The sequence below is a fragment of the Lynx rufus genome, unplaced genomic scaffold (assembly GCF_022079265.1).
Source record: "Lynx rufus isolate CCGP_SWC_20201006 ecotype Redwood Valley unplaced genomic scaffold, mLynRuf1.p SCAF_7, whole genome shotgun sequence".
Lineage (NCBI taxonomy): Eukaryota > Metazoa > Chordata > Mammalia > Carnivora > Felidae > Lynx > Lynx rufus.
Genome location: NW_025814889.1, coordinates 20,051,300 through 20,069,756, shown reverse-complemented (window position 1 = coordinate 20,069,756; position 18,457 = coordinate 20,051,300). Strand labels below are relative to the sequence as shown.

Genomic DNA, 18,457 nt, shown 5'->3' with positions numbered 1-18,457 from the left:
AAACAACCATGACGGGCATATATTAGGATAAACATGGTCATACCACAAACACTTCTTTAAACAAGATAATGCTCATGAAATGGCTGAAGAGAAGAATATCATCAGTAAGACTTCCCTCTTCACAATTTACAATGAGCCCTACCTATATCCCTCATTCGTGGATTAAAATAAGCTTACATAAAATCTCACAGCGCTTCTTAGTAAAACTGCTAATTAAACCCAATCTGCCATTTTCCCATCAGTAATCCAAACAAGACAGCAAAACAGAACCCTATAATTGTCACTATCACAAAACCACCTCATTAAAGAAATCAAGATGAATATGTATACTTGCTGCCTATAAGGTCTATAAAACATATATATAAACCTAACAAATGCTATAAAGGCAAATACAAAGTTATCATTATTATTTCACTCATAACTGAAAACCCAAGTTCAAAATTAAAAATTTAAGCTTTAAAAATGTTTACCTTAAAAAAAGACACACACATAAATTCAAATCAAATCTGTTCCCAAATCCTAAGAATTTACAGACATGAAAAGGTTCCAAACTAGTTTATACCAAATGTTTAAGAGTAGTATTACTTTCCAATTGAAGATGTCTTTTTTATCCTCACTTCATTAAAAACAATTCACAGTAGTATCCTTTTCCTATGTTGGCAATATAACCTATGAATGATTCTACTGTACTTATTATTAGTTCACTAAAAATTACTCATATCCTATCCTTTAAAATAAATAAAAACGTAAGCAGAAAAAAGGTAAGTCAGAAAAAGACAGATTAGTATCAGGCAAGCTTTTAGTGCTTTATTAAAAGATAAAATGTTCTCAAATGATATTACATTTGGCCATTAAAAAAATAATAATAATAAACCATTTAGCAGCACCACTGGGGGAGAAAAAGTCAAGAATATACAGAACTTCAAAACTGTTCCATTATAAAGTGAAAAAGATGATGAGATTTTTACTTACATGTGAAATAGTCAGTTAATAATGTATAGCCACAAATGCTGAAGTCACCTAAAGATTTCACAAGATGACCACAGTAACACATGCAAGAAATCTCTCTCATGCTTTCGGTCAAGCTGTATTTCAAATTTTCAGTTGAAACAGGTACATACAAACATATTCACAAATATGGCATTATTTTAAACCTACTCTTTGACTTTATACTCTCAATTAGTCAAAAATTTTCAGTATTTCCATGTCTCAATCCAGCTATCAAGAACTTAATTTTATCTAAAAAAGGGGAAAAAAAAAAAAACTATTAAGTAGATGTGCTACATATATAGCAACAACAAATCCACTTACTTTTTTCTCTTTCTCATGATGTTTATCCTGAGAGTGAGAGGAAGAATCACTTAAACTTTGATCATATGACCTATTAGATCCCCGTTTGCTCTTTTTCTAAAAAAGAAAATATATATACATACATGTATATGTATATAAAAAATTTTTAAATAATCTTTCTGTTAGGCTTAAACCAATTCAAGTGTGCAGTATTTAAAAATGTCTACTGAAGTAAAAACAAAAACAAAAAAACAAAACAAAAAAAAAACCACCTTGCTATTTCAAACTATATAATCCAGTTTAGACACCATCTATATGCTGTCTATTGCATTATAAAGGAAAATCTAAACCTAAATTCAACATTAATGCCATATTTTTGTACATTTATGAAAATGTGTGAAAATAGATTATATTTTCAAATAAGCAGGAGCTTATTTGTCACTTTATCACAAAACCACCTCTTAAAAGAAATCAACTATAATTTTTCATTGTCTTCTTTAAAAAAGAAAAGGAGTTCCAACCAAAATAGAGAATGCCATACTGAGGAAGGATGCCAAGACTAGAAGAAAAGAAAAGAAAATATTTGAAGAGTTACTTTTCTGCCACACTAGAAAAAGCAAGAAGCCTTTATATCTCATACTTTCAGTATTAGGGCATAGTTTTCTAAAAACTTGTCTCTGCAATTCATTAAGAAAAAAATTAAAGAAAATGTCAGCATTAGACCCATGCATTTCTCAAAGCATTAATAAAAGTATGCACATTTCTGTTTAAAATACTTAAACAATTTCATAATAAAGTATGACAGTGAGAGTTATATGAGGTATTTAAAACTGGGTGGTACCATAACTAGTTCAAATTAGACAAAAATGACTATGAAAGGCATTCAAATTCTATGCAAATGTAGGTTAAATAATCTTATTAAATTATTAGACTTTTCCTCCCTAACTAGCAAATGGGACAACAACATGTCAATAACTAGCAATGAGAAAATTCAATTTACAGACTCTCATAATCCATTTTCATTATTTCTGAATTTTGATCTATATCATCTTCCATTTAGAAAACTAAGATTCCAAAATGCTTTTAACATCTAGAAAGCAAAATTTTCAATTTTACTATCTCAAAATTAGTCTTAAAACACTTCAATATTCTTTGTCCTTAAAATAAAAGTTTTCGATAGCAAGCAATATATTTACACAATCTAAGTATTTTATATGCATGAACCAGAAGAGAATCATGAGCTGATTTCATGAGTAAGAGGCCCTTACTATTTACCTAAAAGAAAGAAATAAAAAAATAGCCCCATTCACAAGGGAAAGTTAATAAAAATATAAACAAGACATTAAAAACAAAGAAGACTTAAACTTTCGTGTACAAATCTGTCATCATTGAAGACTAAAAAAAATAGACACTTAGGACATTAAATATCGATCCTTCAAAGGAAAATGGACACAATATATGTAACAACTAACCAAATTTTACCAACTCAATCATCTATGCTATTATGTAACAGTAAAAATTGGCAAAAATCTAAAATATTCCCAAAGTTGTATTTAAATACATTTTTCTCAACATCTTCAACCAAGAAGTTACAAAACAGCTTTGTTTCAGTTTTACTATCTCCTAGTAAATAAAAATGAAAATAAGTAAATAACAGTAATATAGCAAAAAAGATGACTAACAAGTGAGAAAAATCACCAGAGTTAGATTATAGAGTTCTTTATACATGCTTTTTCTATTAAATGTATCCTAACATTTACTATTAATTAATAGAACTTATTTTATAATATTCATCATTATAAATGAACCAAAGCAAAGCAAAATCTTTAAGAATTACTAGATCTTTTAAATCTCAGGAGAGACCATGAAATTGCAAACAATTTCACACAAAAATCAAGAGAAAAGCAACAGCTATTATGCCTTTTTTATAAAACAGAATTTTGCAAGTTCAAGATAAATTCTTACCAGCTTGCTAAAATGGTATTTACAGTAGCCACAGTATTGGACATTATCTGCACCATTACCTTCTTCTTCACAAAGTAGTCCAGCAAACTGAGCACTAAAAATAAAAGCCAAAAAATATATATAAAAATATAATATGTATACATTAAATCTCAAACTACAGTTATGTATATATAAATAAAATGAAACTCACTTCCAAGCATGTAAGGTTTGTAATTAAACCTTATACATCTAAGAGTAAAGGGGGAAAATGTAAAGCTTTATTCTTACTGTGATCAAGTACATATTTTTTAAGTTACATTTGTAGCTTAGAATAAACTTTTGATCCATCTACCTCTAATAAGAATGAAGATTTATGTATGTTTTAAACATGCATATATATAAATGTTTAACATTACCAAATAGACATTAAATTGTTTTAAGATACCCCCCACCCATTTTACTTCTTCACTCTATTATCACAGGTACTAACAGAAAGGCCAGGCTTCTAAAAGACTGAAATGACTTGGGATGGGATGTGCCCCATAGATGCAGATTACGTACTGTTACAAGGAAATGCTTCAGTTCATAGAACCATACAGGAGGCAAGATAAACATAAGCTGTGTTTTCCAGTCAAAAACAATAGAAGAAATGGAATCGAATCCTAAAGTTACGATATTCATTTAAAAAAAACCCACAAAGTGGTAAGGTTTATAATCATTATCTTGTCAATTTGGCCTTCCACTTTTAACATTCCAAAGTTACAGTAGTATTAGCATATATCTTTACCCAAGAAAGAATTTTCATCTTAGAAAAATTAAGTTCATTAATAACAGAATTTATACAACCAAAAGTCTTTTCCATTCCCCAAAATTAATCTAAAATGGACTTCTTAAATCCATACACTAAAAGCTCAAAAATAAAGCATGTGTCTATACTGGCTGCTAAATACAGACTATTTCCTAAAAGTAACAAGTCCTTGGATTATTCCCAAACTTTAATTTTGAACTGTTGTCTATCATGTTGAATATTTTATTTTAGGACAATTTTTACTCTTGAAATTTTATGCCAAAAAAGTATCTTAAGTAACTTCTTAAGAAGTAGCTACCAGAATACTGAGAATATGACAGTGACTGCTTTCCCCCTCTCCCCCACCTTCAAACATGCAGTGAAGAAACACGATCATTGATTAAAATCCTTACTAATATTGCAGGCACCGCACTAAGTTTACCTACATCAGCTCTTTCAGTCCTAACAACAAATCAAAGGTTAGGTAACAAACACCGATATTTTAAACAAAATGAAACTAAATAAAACATGAGAACCAGAATCCACCTATTGAAAATCTGCTCTGGTAAATTCAATTATTAGAATCATCTTTATTAGAAGAAACTCTAAACACAGAAATCATCCCAATAAAATTTACTGTAAATATTTGAGTACCTAAGCCTTTAATTTACAAGGTGTTTCCTTGTACGAAGCACAAAATTTCGGTTTTGTACGACGACAGAAGCATACTTACCACGTCACGTGGAAAGCCTGCCGACATCCGTGTTTATTACATGTCATGCAAGCACCGGTAGCTGCTTTGCTTTCTCGTCCTTGTTCATCACAAATGTAGCAAGTCTTAGGATAGAAAAAATAAACAAAATTAAGCAAAAACCTTACAAGTGTTTTTATAGCGATGAATCTTAGGGGCACGTGGGTGGCTCAGTCGGTCGAGTGGCCGACTTCAGCTCAGGTCATGATCTCATGGCTTGTTGGGTTTGAGCCCCACGTCGGGCTCTGTGCTGACCGCTCAGAGCCTGGAGCCTGCTTTGGATTCTGTCTCTCTCTCTCTCTGCCCCTCCCCTGCTTGTTCTCTCTCAAAATAAACATTAAAAAAAAAAAAAAATGAGTTTTACAATTATCTGCAGAAGTCAAGATTAGGTTTACCATCTAACCTACTTTACTTCAAAACATGAATTCATTTTTTCTGTCAGTAATCTGATTTTTACCAACATGCAGACATAAACAAGGATAGGTAAACAGCACTAGTGGAACTTCACAAAGACCCAGTCTTCCTCAGGCTCAAATACCCTGCACAGCAGCGAGACTCTTCACAGGCACCAAGGCCAGGGTCCAGGACATAGCCTACGACACCTTGGTCTTAAAACTTCCTCACCAATATTCAACTGATTTCTGGGACAAGAGTGTAAAAAAAGATTCGTCTTTTCCTCTGCTGGAAGTAAGCATATCTACGGGAGTTTGACACAAGGAGTTGGGACCTAAGAGATGAAGCATGGTCCTGGATGATGAGCGAAATTTAGGCCATGTTGTCTCTTGACAAGAATCCTACTTGAGCTGCCATTCAGCCTGCCAACCTGACAGACTGAGCCTGCGGGGAAGACATTTTCGCTAAGGAGGTCAGAGATGCCCCCAGGAGACACTGACCAATAAACACTGCCACCGACTTTGACTTACATCTGGTCCTTTTCCCGGGTAAAAATAGCTGATAAACAGTACCACCTTTTCATGAACAACTCAACTATATAAATGGCAATCTATGAGTATCAGTGTACAATGAAGAAACTTAATCAGCTGACTAGAAGTTGAGTATACAAAAATTAATGTCTACATAAAATCGGTAACACTTTTAAAAGGAAACCAATTTCTGAAGAGTAACAAGGTATAAGCTAGCCAACTTCAGTGGGACCACATATATTTTTAAACTTAGAGAGCTTTCCCCCATTATGCACTGTGGTGCCAGAATAACACAATTCAACAATATTTACAAGAACACAGGTCTCAAAAAAGCCTAGTATCTAGTCAGGTAAGTTAATTTAAACTCCTCTGTTGAAATACAAGGATTCAGACTGAGAAAAATTATTTTTTTAAGATTATTTTATTTTTGGGGGTGCCTGGGTGGCTCAGTCGGTTAAACATCCAACTTCAGCTCAGGTCATGATCTTGAGGTCCATGGGTTTGAGCCCCTCGTTGGGCTCTGTGCAGACAGCTTGGAGCCTGGAGCCTGCTTCTGATTCTGTCTCCCTCTCTCTGCCCCTCAACTGCTTGTGCTCTCTCTCTCTCTCTCTCTTAAAACTAAATAAACATTAAAAAAATTTTTTTAAAGATTGTTTTATTTTTGAAAGAGAGCACATGGGAGGGGCAGAGAGAGAGGGAGGAAGGGAGGGATGGAGGAAGAGAGAGGGAGAACGGAGGGGGGAGGGGGGAAGAGGGAGAGAGGGAGAGGGAGAGAGAGAGAGAGAGAGAGAGAGAGAGAGAGAGAAATATTCCAAGTAGGCTTGGCACTGTTAGGGCGGAGACTGATATGGGGCTCGAACTCACAAACCGTGAGATCATGACCTGAGCCAAAATCAAGAGTCAGACACTTAACTGAGTAACCCACCCAGGTGTCCCTAAAATAATTTTTGTAGGGGCACCTGGGTGGCTCAGTCGGTTAAGCATCCGACTTCGGCTCAGGTCACCATCTCACCATTCGTGGGTTGGGACCCCACATTGGGCTCCTCGCTGACAGCTCAGAGCCTGGAGCCTGCTTCGGATTCTGTGTCTCCCTCTCTCTCTCAAAAATAAAATAAACATTAAAAAATTCTTAATTATTTTATACCTGTAACAAGTAAAATCCCAAGTTACAACAAAACCAAACCAGACACAGTGAATAAGAGCATCTCTATCCGTTCAAATTACAAAAACAAAGTATCAAACAATTACAATGGGAAACTGTAACATACATTTTATAACCTACAAATGATCAAGAAGATTAAAAAAAGAAAAGATAGAGCAGACTGAAACAGTAACATTTTATATAGCAAAATTCATGGAAAATATGCAAGTGGGCCTTAAAGAATCTCTCAGTTAACTTCCAAAACAGTGAAAAGACACCACCTTTTGACAATTCAATAAAACTAAAAATTATGATGAATATTAAAAAGAGAGAGAGAGAAGGACTTCCAGACTCCTGGAATGGTGGAGTGAGAGCTCCATGGATCCCCTCTCCACTTCCAAGATTTGGAGGGCACTGGGGAGAGAGTCTCTGAAAATTATCCTAAAGACATGCAGCAAACAGTGGAAAATTTGTTTTTTGAAAAAGTGTACTGAATCTCACTAAGAACAGTGAGAGTCTAGAATTTGAGGCATGATCTGCTCCCATCACCACCCTACCACACACACAGCTTCTTGTGATGGAAATTCCCCTCTGGGTGGGTGTGGCCGAGAAGACAAGGCTCCCTCTCCCCTCAGCTCCTAGTCTGAAGCTATCGTTTTACCCTAGAAGAACCAGTCTCCAGTGACTCTCATCCTACTTACAGCTGGTAGCTCTCACTCATAGAATCCCACCCTAACAACAGGCCACGGGTCCTGAGGCCATTATCATCCCTCCCCCTTTTGCTAGTAGAATGGAAGTTCCATGAGAGGAGGAAATGGGTTGAGAAAACCAGGGGGCTACTATACCCTTTCTTCCTCCCAGCACACTGCTGGAGTACCTGTGTCTCTTCAGGAGAAGCAGAGTGCTATCCCCATCCCCAGTTCCAGAGCAGTAATGTAGAGATTCTCAGAAAGGCACATGGGTAAGGAACATCTTCAGAACAAAGAGCCCAACAGCTTTGCCTGAGAGGACTGACTATGTGGAGAAGCTTAAGGACACTGTCAAAAACACCCTGGCGGAGGGGTGCCTGGGTGGCTTAATTGGTTAAGTGTCCAACTTCGGCTCAGGTCATGATCTCACTGCTCATGAGTTCGAGCCCCGCGTCAGGCTCTGTGCTGACAGCTCGGAGACTGGAGCCTGCTTCAGACTCTGTGTCTCCCCTCTTTCTCTCTGTCCCTCTACCTCTCTCTCTCTCTCTCAAAAATAAACATTAAAAATAATCAATCAATCACTCTGGTGGCAAGCAATTAAGACAGGACTGGTAGCTCCAAGGTACTAATAGAAACAAGTAAAACCAGCCTGAAAATTAACAGAGAGAATAAGAGAAAGACAAGAAATAAGGGCCCTCCTAGGATCACATTCATCCCTGGGGGTATAGAAGGCTATGTACATGAACTAGGTTGCACCCACTCAGGAAAAATCCAAGTGGGACTCGAGGCCGATGTAAAAGCATTCCCTAAAGCCACACACAGATCCATCAGCCAATAAGGCTCATAAGGCTTTAGTACAACCTATGACGAAAAACTGGCTGAAAAGTAAGTTACTGTGACCCAGAGGCAACTCCTGCGAATCTAGACTTGAAAATAAAATCACACTCATGCGTGATGGTCTGAAAGATTGCATGCATGCTTAAGGCTGCACATGTTCGAGAACAACCGACAGAGAGAACCTCAGATCTCCTTAGAAAATAATCTCTAAATCACATACATATTAAGTGATAAAGGGTGAAAATGTAACTAGCTAAAGGGGCTTAATTTAAACATAATCTTTGACTAATAAGTGGTTTATGTTGATCCACAGGCAACCCTAAGAAGTCAGGCCTTTTTTTTTTCCCCCAGGACATTTGAGCAGGGCCACCTGAAGTTACACACTGTTGGGTAAACAGACATAAGAAAATTAGTCCAACCAAGTCATTAAACAAATAAATGACAAAACAAACAACATGACCCATAAGAAGGAAGGATCATTCTCCAGAGTGACTATATTATCTAAAATGTCCATTTCAACAAAAAATTACAAGACGTGCAAAGAAACAGGTCAGTGTGACCTACACACAAGAATGAAAGTAGACATTAGAAACTGTCTTTGAGGACGGACCCAGATGTTAGACTTGGAAGACAAAGACTTCAATCAAATGGAAATACTTGAGTTTAAAAAATTCATTAAAGAGGCTCAACAGTAGATTTGAGTTGGCAGTCAGAAAACAATCAACAGACTTAAAAACAGATCAACAAATGGGGCGCCTGGGTGGCTCAGTCGGTTAAGTGGCCGACTTTGGCTCAGGTCATGATCTCTCTCGGTCAGTGAGTTCGAGCCCCGCGTCAGGCTCTGTGCTGACAGCACAGAGCCTGGATCCTGCTTCGGATTCTGTGTCTCCCTCTCCCTCTGCCCCTCCCCCATTCGCGTTCTGTCTCTCGCTGCCTTTCAAAAATGAATAAATATTAAAAAAAAAATTAAAAAAAAACAGATCAATAAAGGTGTGCCTGGCTGGCTGAGGGGAGAGCATGTGACTCTTGATCTTGGGGTCATTAGTTCGAGCCCCATGCTGGGTGTACAAATTACTTAAAAATAAATAAACTTAAAAAAAATAGATCAATAAAGATTATACAATCTGAAGAAGGGACTTCTTTAGATTATACTACCTGAAGTACAATTTCCAAAAAATGTGGGACACCATTAAGTACACCAGCATACATATGAGAAAACAAAGAGATGAAAGAAAGGGACAGAAACTGAATCTAAAGAAATAACGGCTGAAAATTTCCCAAATCTGGTTAAAACCAATAATCTACAATTCTAAAAATCTTGATAAACACTAAGAGATCCACGCTCAAATTGGTCAAAGCCAAAACACACAAACAAAGATATCTTGAAAGCAACAAGAGAAAAATGGTTCATCACAAGCAAGGAAAACTACAATACAATTAACACCTGAAGTCTCAAAGGAAACAATGGAGGGCAGAAGGCAGCAGGATAAGATATTCAAAAAGCTTAAAGAACAAAACTATCAACCAGGAGTCCAATATCCAGGAAAGCTATATTGCATAAATAAAGATGCAATAAGGACATTCCCAAACAAACAAAAACAGATATTTTGTTGCTCCAATCCTGACTAACAAGAAATACTAAAGGAAGTTCTTTAGGCTAAAATCAAGTGACACTACACAATAATTACAACACACACACACACACACACACACACACACACACACACACACACACACACAGAGTCTAAGAGCTCCAGTCAATTTTACCTCAATAGAGCTGAAATCTTTAAAAAATAAATCTAACAGGCCAATTAATAAACACACATAAAAGGCTCTAACAAAGGTAATTATACAGAAAAAGATAAGACAGTATGATTAAATATTTCTCATTCTTCTCTTAATTCAAAAGGCAAAAGCATAAAACAATGCCATAAATTGTACTGTTGGGCCTATAACAGAGAAATGTAATATATTTCACAATGACAACACAATTAAAGAGGGTGGGAATAAAGATACATTGGAGTAAGAAAGTAACACCAGATGGTAACTTGAACCCACATGAAGAAATGAAGAGAAACACAAATGGCAAATGGTATCTAGCAACACACACACACTATATAAATATATCTGTGGTCTTCTTCTCTTAGCTTTAAAAGATAAGGGGAGGCCTCAGTGGCTCACATGATTAAGTGTCCAACTCTAGATTACAGCTCAGGTCATGATCTCGTGGTTCATGGGTTCAAGACCCGTGTCAGGCTCTGCACTGTCAGAGCCTGCTTGCAGTTCTGTCTTGCTCTCTCTCTCTGACTCCTACCCACTCTCTCTCTCTCTCAAAATAAATAAACATTTTTTTAATGTGTATTTTAAAAAAGACTATATAGAGCAATCATTATGTTTTAATTTGAGAAAGAGACTCAGAGCACACAAGCAGGGGAGGGGCAGGAAGAAGGGAGAAATTGAGAGAGGGAGAGGGAGAGGTGGAGGGAGAGGGAGAGAATGAATATGAATATGAATATGAATATATGAATATGAATATGAATATCCCAAGCAAGCTCCACACTCAGCATGGAACCCGAAGGGGGACTCGATCCCACAATCCTGGGATTATGACCTGGGCTGAAATCAAGAGTCAGACACTCAACTGACCAAGCCACCCAGGTGCCCTAACAGAGCAATAATTTTAACAATATATTATTGTTTGTAGTTTATACAAACATAATATCTCTACTAATAATAGCACAAAAGGGGGAAGGAATGGAGACATATAGGAATGAATTTTCTGTATCTTACTGGAGTTAAGTAGATTCTGATAAGATAAATATTGCAAACCCTAGAGCAACCACTAAGAAAATAACCCCAAAAAATATAATTTAAAAATCATGAAAGGAATGAAAAAGGTACACTAGAAAATATCCACTTAAGGTAAAAGAAGGTACTATAAAAGAAAAAGAGAGGACCAAAGCAGCCATAAGACAATGCAAACAAAAAGTAAAATGGCGGGCATAAAACCAACCATATTAATGATAGCATTGAATGTGAATGTATTCCAATCAAAAGGCAGAGATTAATAGACCAGATTAAAAAAAAGAAAGTTCCATACACTGTCTGCAAGAGGAATACTTTAGATTTGATAGTACAAGTAAGTTAAAAAGATAAAAAAAAAAAAAAAAAAGATATAGTACGCAAAGAGCAAGCATAAGATGGCTGGAGTAGCTATCATTATATCGGACAAAAACAAAAAACAAAAAGAAAAAAAATAGACTCTTGAAACAAAACATTACTAAAGATAAAGAGGAATATTTTAGAACGATAACAGTCAATCCATCAGGAAGATACAATTATAAGCGTAAATGTGTGTATATACATATACATATACAGAGAGAGAGGGAGAACAAGAGAGCCCCCAAGACATATGAATCAAAGTAGAAAAAAGTAATTTGATTATTTTATTTTTTTAAATGACCTGGGCTGAAACCAAGAGTCGGATGCTCAACCAACTGAGCCATACTAGCACCCTAATATTTTGATAATTTTTAAATATTAGCTATTAGATTAAGAAGAAAATATGCAAAATAACTGAGGATTATTGAAAAATTGTTCCCAAACAAAATCATATCTAAATAAAATGTCAAGTATGTGAATAAAGCTATACTCAAGAGGCAAATTCATAGCCTACAAAGTTTTCCCTGTTTTAGAAAAGTAATATTTTAACTGAACTATTTATTTTTTTAGTATGACAGAACATTTAATTACATCAGTTTCCCATCAATACACTAGTCATTTAATGATGATTACATTGGCCATTTCCAATGGTTGGCAGGAGGCTCTTCCACTAAAGGCTCCCGTGGTTTTCATTGTATCATTTTTCCTGCCAGACTTAATTCATTTTCAGCTTGAAGAGTCACCTCTTCCAGTTGCCCACCCTGAAGTTGGTCTAACTGCTTAACATCTGATTCCACTGTAACCATACACATACAAACACATTTGTAATCTGTTCTGTATATTTCCTATATGCTGCATTTTTAGGAATTTGCTCAAGAACGTCAAGAATCTTTGTGTCCAATATTCTTAACCTCTCGTGTGGACTCTCACATACAACCAATCCCACAAGGCCAGGGGTCTTCTTCAGCAAATCTGCCATGGCAGTGCCAGTAGGCTCGGGACACACAGCCCTTTGAACCTAATTTTTTAAATTAAAGAAACAGGCCTCATATCAAAAGGATTCTGGGGCCAAATTCCAACCCCACCTAAGAAGTAGCTGAAAGCATCACTCCAAACATAACTTGAACAAGCCACTTAAACTACAAAAATACAGCTCTTCTTGTAACTGAAAGATGTGCTGTTGTGGTCAACCAAGTAGCCTGAAATCCAAGGGAAGACATATTCTCCCCCCCAACTTCCTAAGAAGCACAAAATGTTCAGACTCTCCACCACTGATACAGCAAGAAAGGGAAGACATGGAGAAAGACATGCATGTAAGAAGAAATCCGCTAAAATTTTAATACATTGTTGTTAAAGGCTGACTGAGGGCTAATATGATACTGCAGAACCACTAGAACCACTGATAGAAGAGTTCTCACTCACTCTCAGGCTCCACTACATGAACTTTTATGAGGGGTTCACGGGGAAGACTGATACCAAGGAGACAAAACCACCAGAAAAAATCTCCCTTGAGGTTCAGGCATGAAGAAGAGGATCAGACTCTACTGATGGTAAGATATGAAATCCTACCTCTCACCCAAACACTCCTTTCAAAAGCATTTGGGGGACTGGAGCAAGCCCTGTCACATCCAAGACATGGGTAAGGCCCACCATGACTAGGAATACAAAGGAAAAACTCTTTACACCCAGGCAAGGGGCAGGAAAAATTCTCAAACCCAAATTCCCAACCCTGTTAGTAATAAAATTAAGAGGTCTTCTAGTGCTGGGGGTAGAAGCAGAAAGTTCTCTTCCTCACAAGTCTTTCCAAAGACACAAATATAAGTCTGCCATGGTGAGGAGGAAAGGAATGGTGAAACTGTGAGGCCCAGACATACAGGGCCTACCAAAGAGAGAGGGTGGACCAAAACAACAGAGAAATCCCAAGCCCAAAACATCAAATAACAAACAACGGCAATCTAACACTAAGGGAGAAACAAAAGCATACCAGGAAGAAACTTAGCGTGTCTGACTCAATATTGTTTCTATTTCCCTTGCTACCATGACCTAAAACAGAAACTTCTGCTTAGCCCTGCGCATAGGCATGTTACAGCTAAGATCTGAAAAAAACTGCTTTTTAAAATCCAAAATCTACCTCACCCGGGGAGACAGAGGAGATAAGGAAGTACATAAATGACTACGCTGTGTTTAAGATTTACAGGAACAACATGACCAGATTCCTATACACAACAACAAACTGACCAAGAACAATGAAGTTACCTGACCTTCCTTGATGTCTACAGGTATCAGTCGCCTTCTGACTCCAACTCCCTCCCACTTTCCCCCTCTTCTTAACATAAAAGAAGCTCAAATCTCTAGCTGAGGAACTGGCTCTTTGGGACAACAGTCTGCCATCTCTTTGGTCTGCTGGCGTTCAGTATCAAGTCCCTTCTCTACATCCACATCTTGCCTTTTGACTCACTGGCCTGTCACACAGCAAGCAGAACAAACTTGGGACTTAAAAGTGTGGTAAAGAAACCACCCTCTGTGGCACTGGTGAACAGATACAGCTAAACGCTGGGGGTGGAACACAAACACTGTGAAAGCAAAGAACCTAATACTCCAGGGCTCCTGGGTGGCTCAGTCAGTTAAGCATCTGATTCTTGATTTCACTTCAGGTCATGCTCTCGCAGTTCATGAGTTCGAGTCCCTTAGGGTGAGCCCCGCTTTGGGTGAACCCCGCTTCTCTCTCTCCCTCCCTCCCCTCCAAAAAAAACCCCTAATACTCTGGCCTTCCACCTAAACTTACAGTATCATTAGAAGACGACCAAGGGGCAAGGCCACCCCAATGGGCTCAGAGGACAGAGCATCAAGCCACACAGAATTATTCTCAATCTTAGAACCTAAAAACTGTCCTGTTGAGTTACAAACCTGCTTTGCTTTAGTCCAGTAACCCCTTTTTGCCTTCTAACTTCTCCCTTTTAAAATGGGACTATCGGGGCGCCTGGGTGGCGCAGTCGGTTAAGCGTCCGACTTCAGCCAGGTCACGATCTCACGGTCCGTGAGTTCGAGCCCCGCGTCAGGCTCTGGGCTGATGGCTCAGAGCCTGGAGCCTGTTTCCGATTCTGTGTCTCCCTCTCTCTCTGCCCCTCCCCCGTTCATGCTCTGTCTCTCTCTGTCCCAAAAATAAATAAAATTTGAAAAAAAAAAAATTTTATAAAATGGGACTATCTATACTACACCTATCCTACCACTGTATCTTAGAAGCAGACACCTTTCCTATATTTCACAGGGTCACAGATGGAAAGGAATTTTGCCTCAGGATTGACCATACCCAGAATTTCACCCACATCTGATTTACATGATTCAGAATGAGATTTGGAACAATCTCATTGAGATTATTAATACTTAGATAAAACTCTGAATTTAAGAGTTGATGCTAGAATCAATTAAGACTTTGAGAGATGATAGGATGAAATAAAAGTATTTTGCATGTGGTAAGAACATGAAGGCGGGGAGATTACTGTGTGTTGAACTGTGTCCCTGAAAAAAGGTATGTGAAGTCCTAATCACCCCAGTAACTCAGAATGTGACCTTATTTGGAAAAAGGGTCACTGCAGATATAATTAGTTAAGATGAGGTCACACTGGGGTAGGACAGGCCTCTAACTGAATATGACTGGTCCTTATAAGAAGATGGCCACTTGATGGGGCGCCTGGGTGGCGCAGCCAGTTAAGCGTCCGACTTCAGCCAGGTCACGATCTCGCGGTCCGTGAGTTCGAGCCCCGCGTCAGGCTCTGGGCTGATGGTTCAGAGCCTGGAGCCTGTTTCCGATTCTGTGTCTCCCTCTCTCTCTGCCCCCTCCCCCATTCATGCTCTGTCTCTCTCTGTCCCAAAAATAAATAAACGTTGAAAAAAAAAATTTTTTAAAAAAAAAAGAAGATGGCCACTTGAGGACACAGAGGCAATGAAAGAACAGTGGGGTCAAAAAGCAGAGACTGGGGTGATAAATCCATAATCCAACGAATGCCAAGGATTTCCTGTCACCACAACAGGCTGGAAGAGAGGCACAGAACTGATGCTCCCTCACAATTCTCAGGAGGAACCAATGCCAATAACTTAATTTCAGACTTCTAGCTTCCATAACTGTGAGAGAATGAACTTCTGTTGTTTTAAGCCACCCAATTTGTGGTACTTTCTTAAGGCAGCCCTAGGAAACCAATACAGAGGCTGTATGAAAAACTGGCTAGGAGTTGGTTATGTTTTGGAGTTGGGTGATGAACTAGGAGGGATGGGAAGTAGTTTCATTCTATTATTATTTTCTACATATGACAATTTCCAAACCAAATACTTATATTGTTATAATATGTAGAATAAAAACGAAAACTTCACGTAAGCATAATTTAAAAAGTTAGAAAACATTAGAATAATAAAATTAGACATAAAGCCTAAAACTGTTCTTTATTATTAGGCACAAAACAGATCCATCAAGAGCTTAGATAAAGGTAAAAACTCCAATGAAATGTTTATGTGAAGAAAACCCAAAAGAAATGAGGTGACACAAAAAGTATTCAACACATTCAAAAAAGTAAATTAATTTGTAAAGAAAGCATCAAAATTATTTTATACTGTTATAAAGATCTATATGCCCCCAGTATCACACAGCACACCGATTTAGTAGCCTACTTTCAAACCAGACTTTTTGCAGCTAAGATATATTGCTTTGTTACCTCATCCTTGTGGAGGAGAGGAGGTAGATACAAAAGGTACCTGGCTTATCCCCTAAAAAAAAAAAAAAAAAAAAAAAAAGGTCACATGCTGTGTTAACTGGGGATTTGGGTAGCCACAATTTCAAAGCAGGCCAATGCTTTGAACTTTCAAAGGGAAAAACAAATCAGACCCATCATGGATTTAAAAAAATGGCAAACTGTATTCTACAACTTTGTACCTAGAGAAAAATCCCCCCCCAGCAGTAGTAACCTGATGACAATCAGAACTTGTTGCTAGGCACTCTACTTCTCTTTGACACTATTTCATGGTTTCCTATTACCTGGCGCTGCTGACATTACCGTTGGGTGATGAAATCTCATTATTCTAATTTCAGACCCAAATGTATCCTTATCATTTTCTTCTTAGATGTCTTGTTTTTTCCTGTATCTGGCATCTCTGATCATCTTATTACTCCTTGTAATTATAAATATGTACATGATATTTATATGATCCTGTAAAATAAAACTTCAAGTTTTCCTTCTCTTAAAATACTACTATAAGCTATGGGTCTCCCAACTTACATGACCTCCCCATTTCCATCCTCTCTCTTTGAACCTGCATATTCTACTGTCACCTTGCCATTTCCCTTTCTAACAAGTTAATAAATTTTGACTTGCACTGAATATAATTTGGTCTAATAAAAATATTTCTGACAGAACAGAAGCCTGATCCAGCAGTAGGGAAGATAACCATGAAAAAGCCTCCATGCTGCAGGATGGATGAAGGCAGAGACCAGTCTGCTATAGTACAATACAATACGATATGATGCGATACGATACAATATGATATCAGTTTTTCCATAGCTGTGGAAAAAATACTGTCAACATATCCAGATATGCAATTCAACCATTCTTTTCTTCATGAAAAAAGAATGGACCATGTGTGTACTCTTGCACAAAAGACATTCACTTCTGACGATCCTTACATATTTTAATTTCAATGTTTTGGTTTTTAGTTTCCCTCTTAACAGTCTTTGACAATGAGCAAAGTCATTTTCATCCTACATGTAACTTTGAAAACCGCAAGAGAAGTTGTATCACTTTGCCTTATAGGTCTCACTTACAACATGCAGAAAATAATTAGATTTTAACCACCTATGGAGAAAGAGCCAGAGTAAGGGTTACTCTGTCCATTTTCTGGAGCTTGCTGAATGATTTTGTAAATGTGATGTGTACCTTCCTTAGTCCCAGGTAGCTGCTCTGTGCTCAAGTGTAGAGATTAGTGTACAAAACAAGAGTAACACTGTTAATTGGTGCATACTCTATACAGCTGACCCTTGAACAACAAGGGGGTTAGAAGCATCGATGATCCCCCATGCAGGTGCAGGTATAACTTCTGACTCCCCAAAAACTTAACTACTAACAGCCTGTTGACCAGAAGCCTTACCAATAACATAAAGAGCAGATTAACACATATTTTGCATGGCGTATGTATTACATACTGTATTCTTATAATAAAGTAAGCCAGATGAAAAGTGTTATTTAAAAAAATCATAAGAAGGGGGGCCTGGGTGGCTCAGCAGGTTAAGCATCTAACTTCGGCTCAGATCGTGATCTCATGGCTCATGAGTTCAAGCCCTGCATCAGGCTCTGTGCTGACAGCTTAGCCTGGAGCCTGCTTTGGATTCTGTGCCTTCCTCTCTCTCTCTCTCTTCCCCTTCCACACTTGTGCTTTCTCTCTCAAAATATGAATAAACATTAAAAAAAAAACTTTTTTCAAAAACTCACAAGAGAAAATACATTTAGGTGCTGTACTGTACCATGCTGATCGGACGAAGTCTGCATGTAAGTGGACCTGCAGAGTTCACACCTGTGTTATTCAAGGATCGGCTCTAACCCTATATACCTTAATTACTTTGCAAAGATCCCATTTTTAATCACCTTGTTTACTGCCACCCAAAAAAAACTATAAGGTGTAACTGTGTATCTATGAATATTTTATGGCACCAAAATGAAGACAAAGTGAAAAAAATACTTGTGGTATATACAAACAAAAATTTGTTATCACTATTTAAAGAGGTCATAACTTTAGAGGCTCCTGGGCAGCTCAGTGGGTTAAATGTCCGACTCTGGGTTTCACTCAGGTCATGATCTCACAGTTCTTGAGTTTGAGCCCCACATCAGGCTCTGTGCTGACAGTGCAGACCCTGCTTGGGATTCTTCCTCTCCCTCTCTCTCTGCCCCTCCC

General features: G+C 37.6%; 1 protein-coding gene and 1 pseudogene across 10 annotated transcripts in view; both read right to left on the bottom strand.

Annotated features, from left to right (window-relative positions):
• The window catches only part of MLLT10 (MLLT10 histone lysine methyltransferase DOT1L cofactor), a 240,055-nt gene that overhangs the window by 121,187 nt on the left and 100,411 nt on the right, over positions 1-18,457 (bottom strand). For 9 of the 10 annotated variants that reach the window (XM_047066600.1, XM_047066599.1, XM_047066598.1 and 6 more), the window contains 3 exons: positions 4,755-4,858; positions 3,256-3,349; positions 1,312-1,407 (listed from right to left, as the gene is read on the bottom strand). In XM_047066600.1, the coding sequence (XP_046922556.1) occupies positions 1,312-1,407; positions 3,256-3,349; positions 4,755-4,858 (294 nt within the window). The remainder of the gene's footprint in view (positions 1-1,311; positions 1,408-3,255; positions 3,350-4,754; positions 4,859-18,457) is intronic. The other variant, XM_047066602.1, reaches the window with a different exon arrangement.
• Positions 11,934-13,138, bottom strand: LOC124502121 (NADH dehydrogenase [ubiquinone] 1 alpha subcomplex subunit 5-like; annotated as a pseudogene).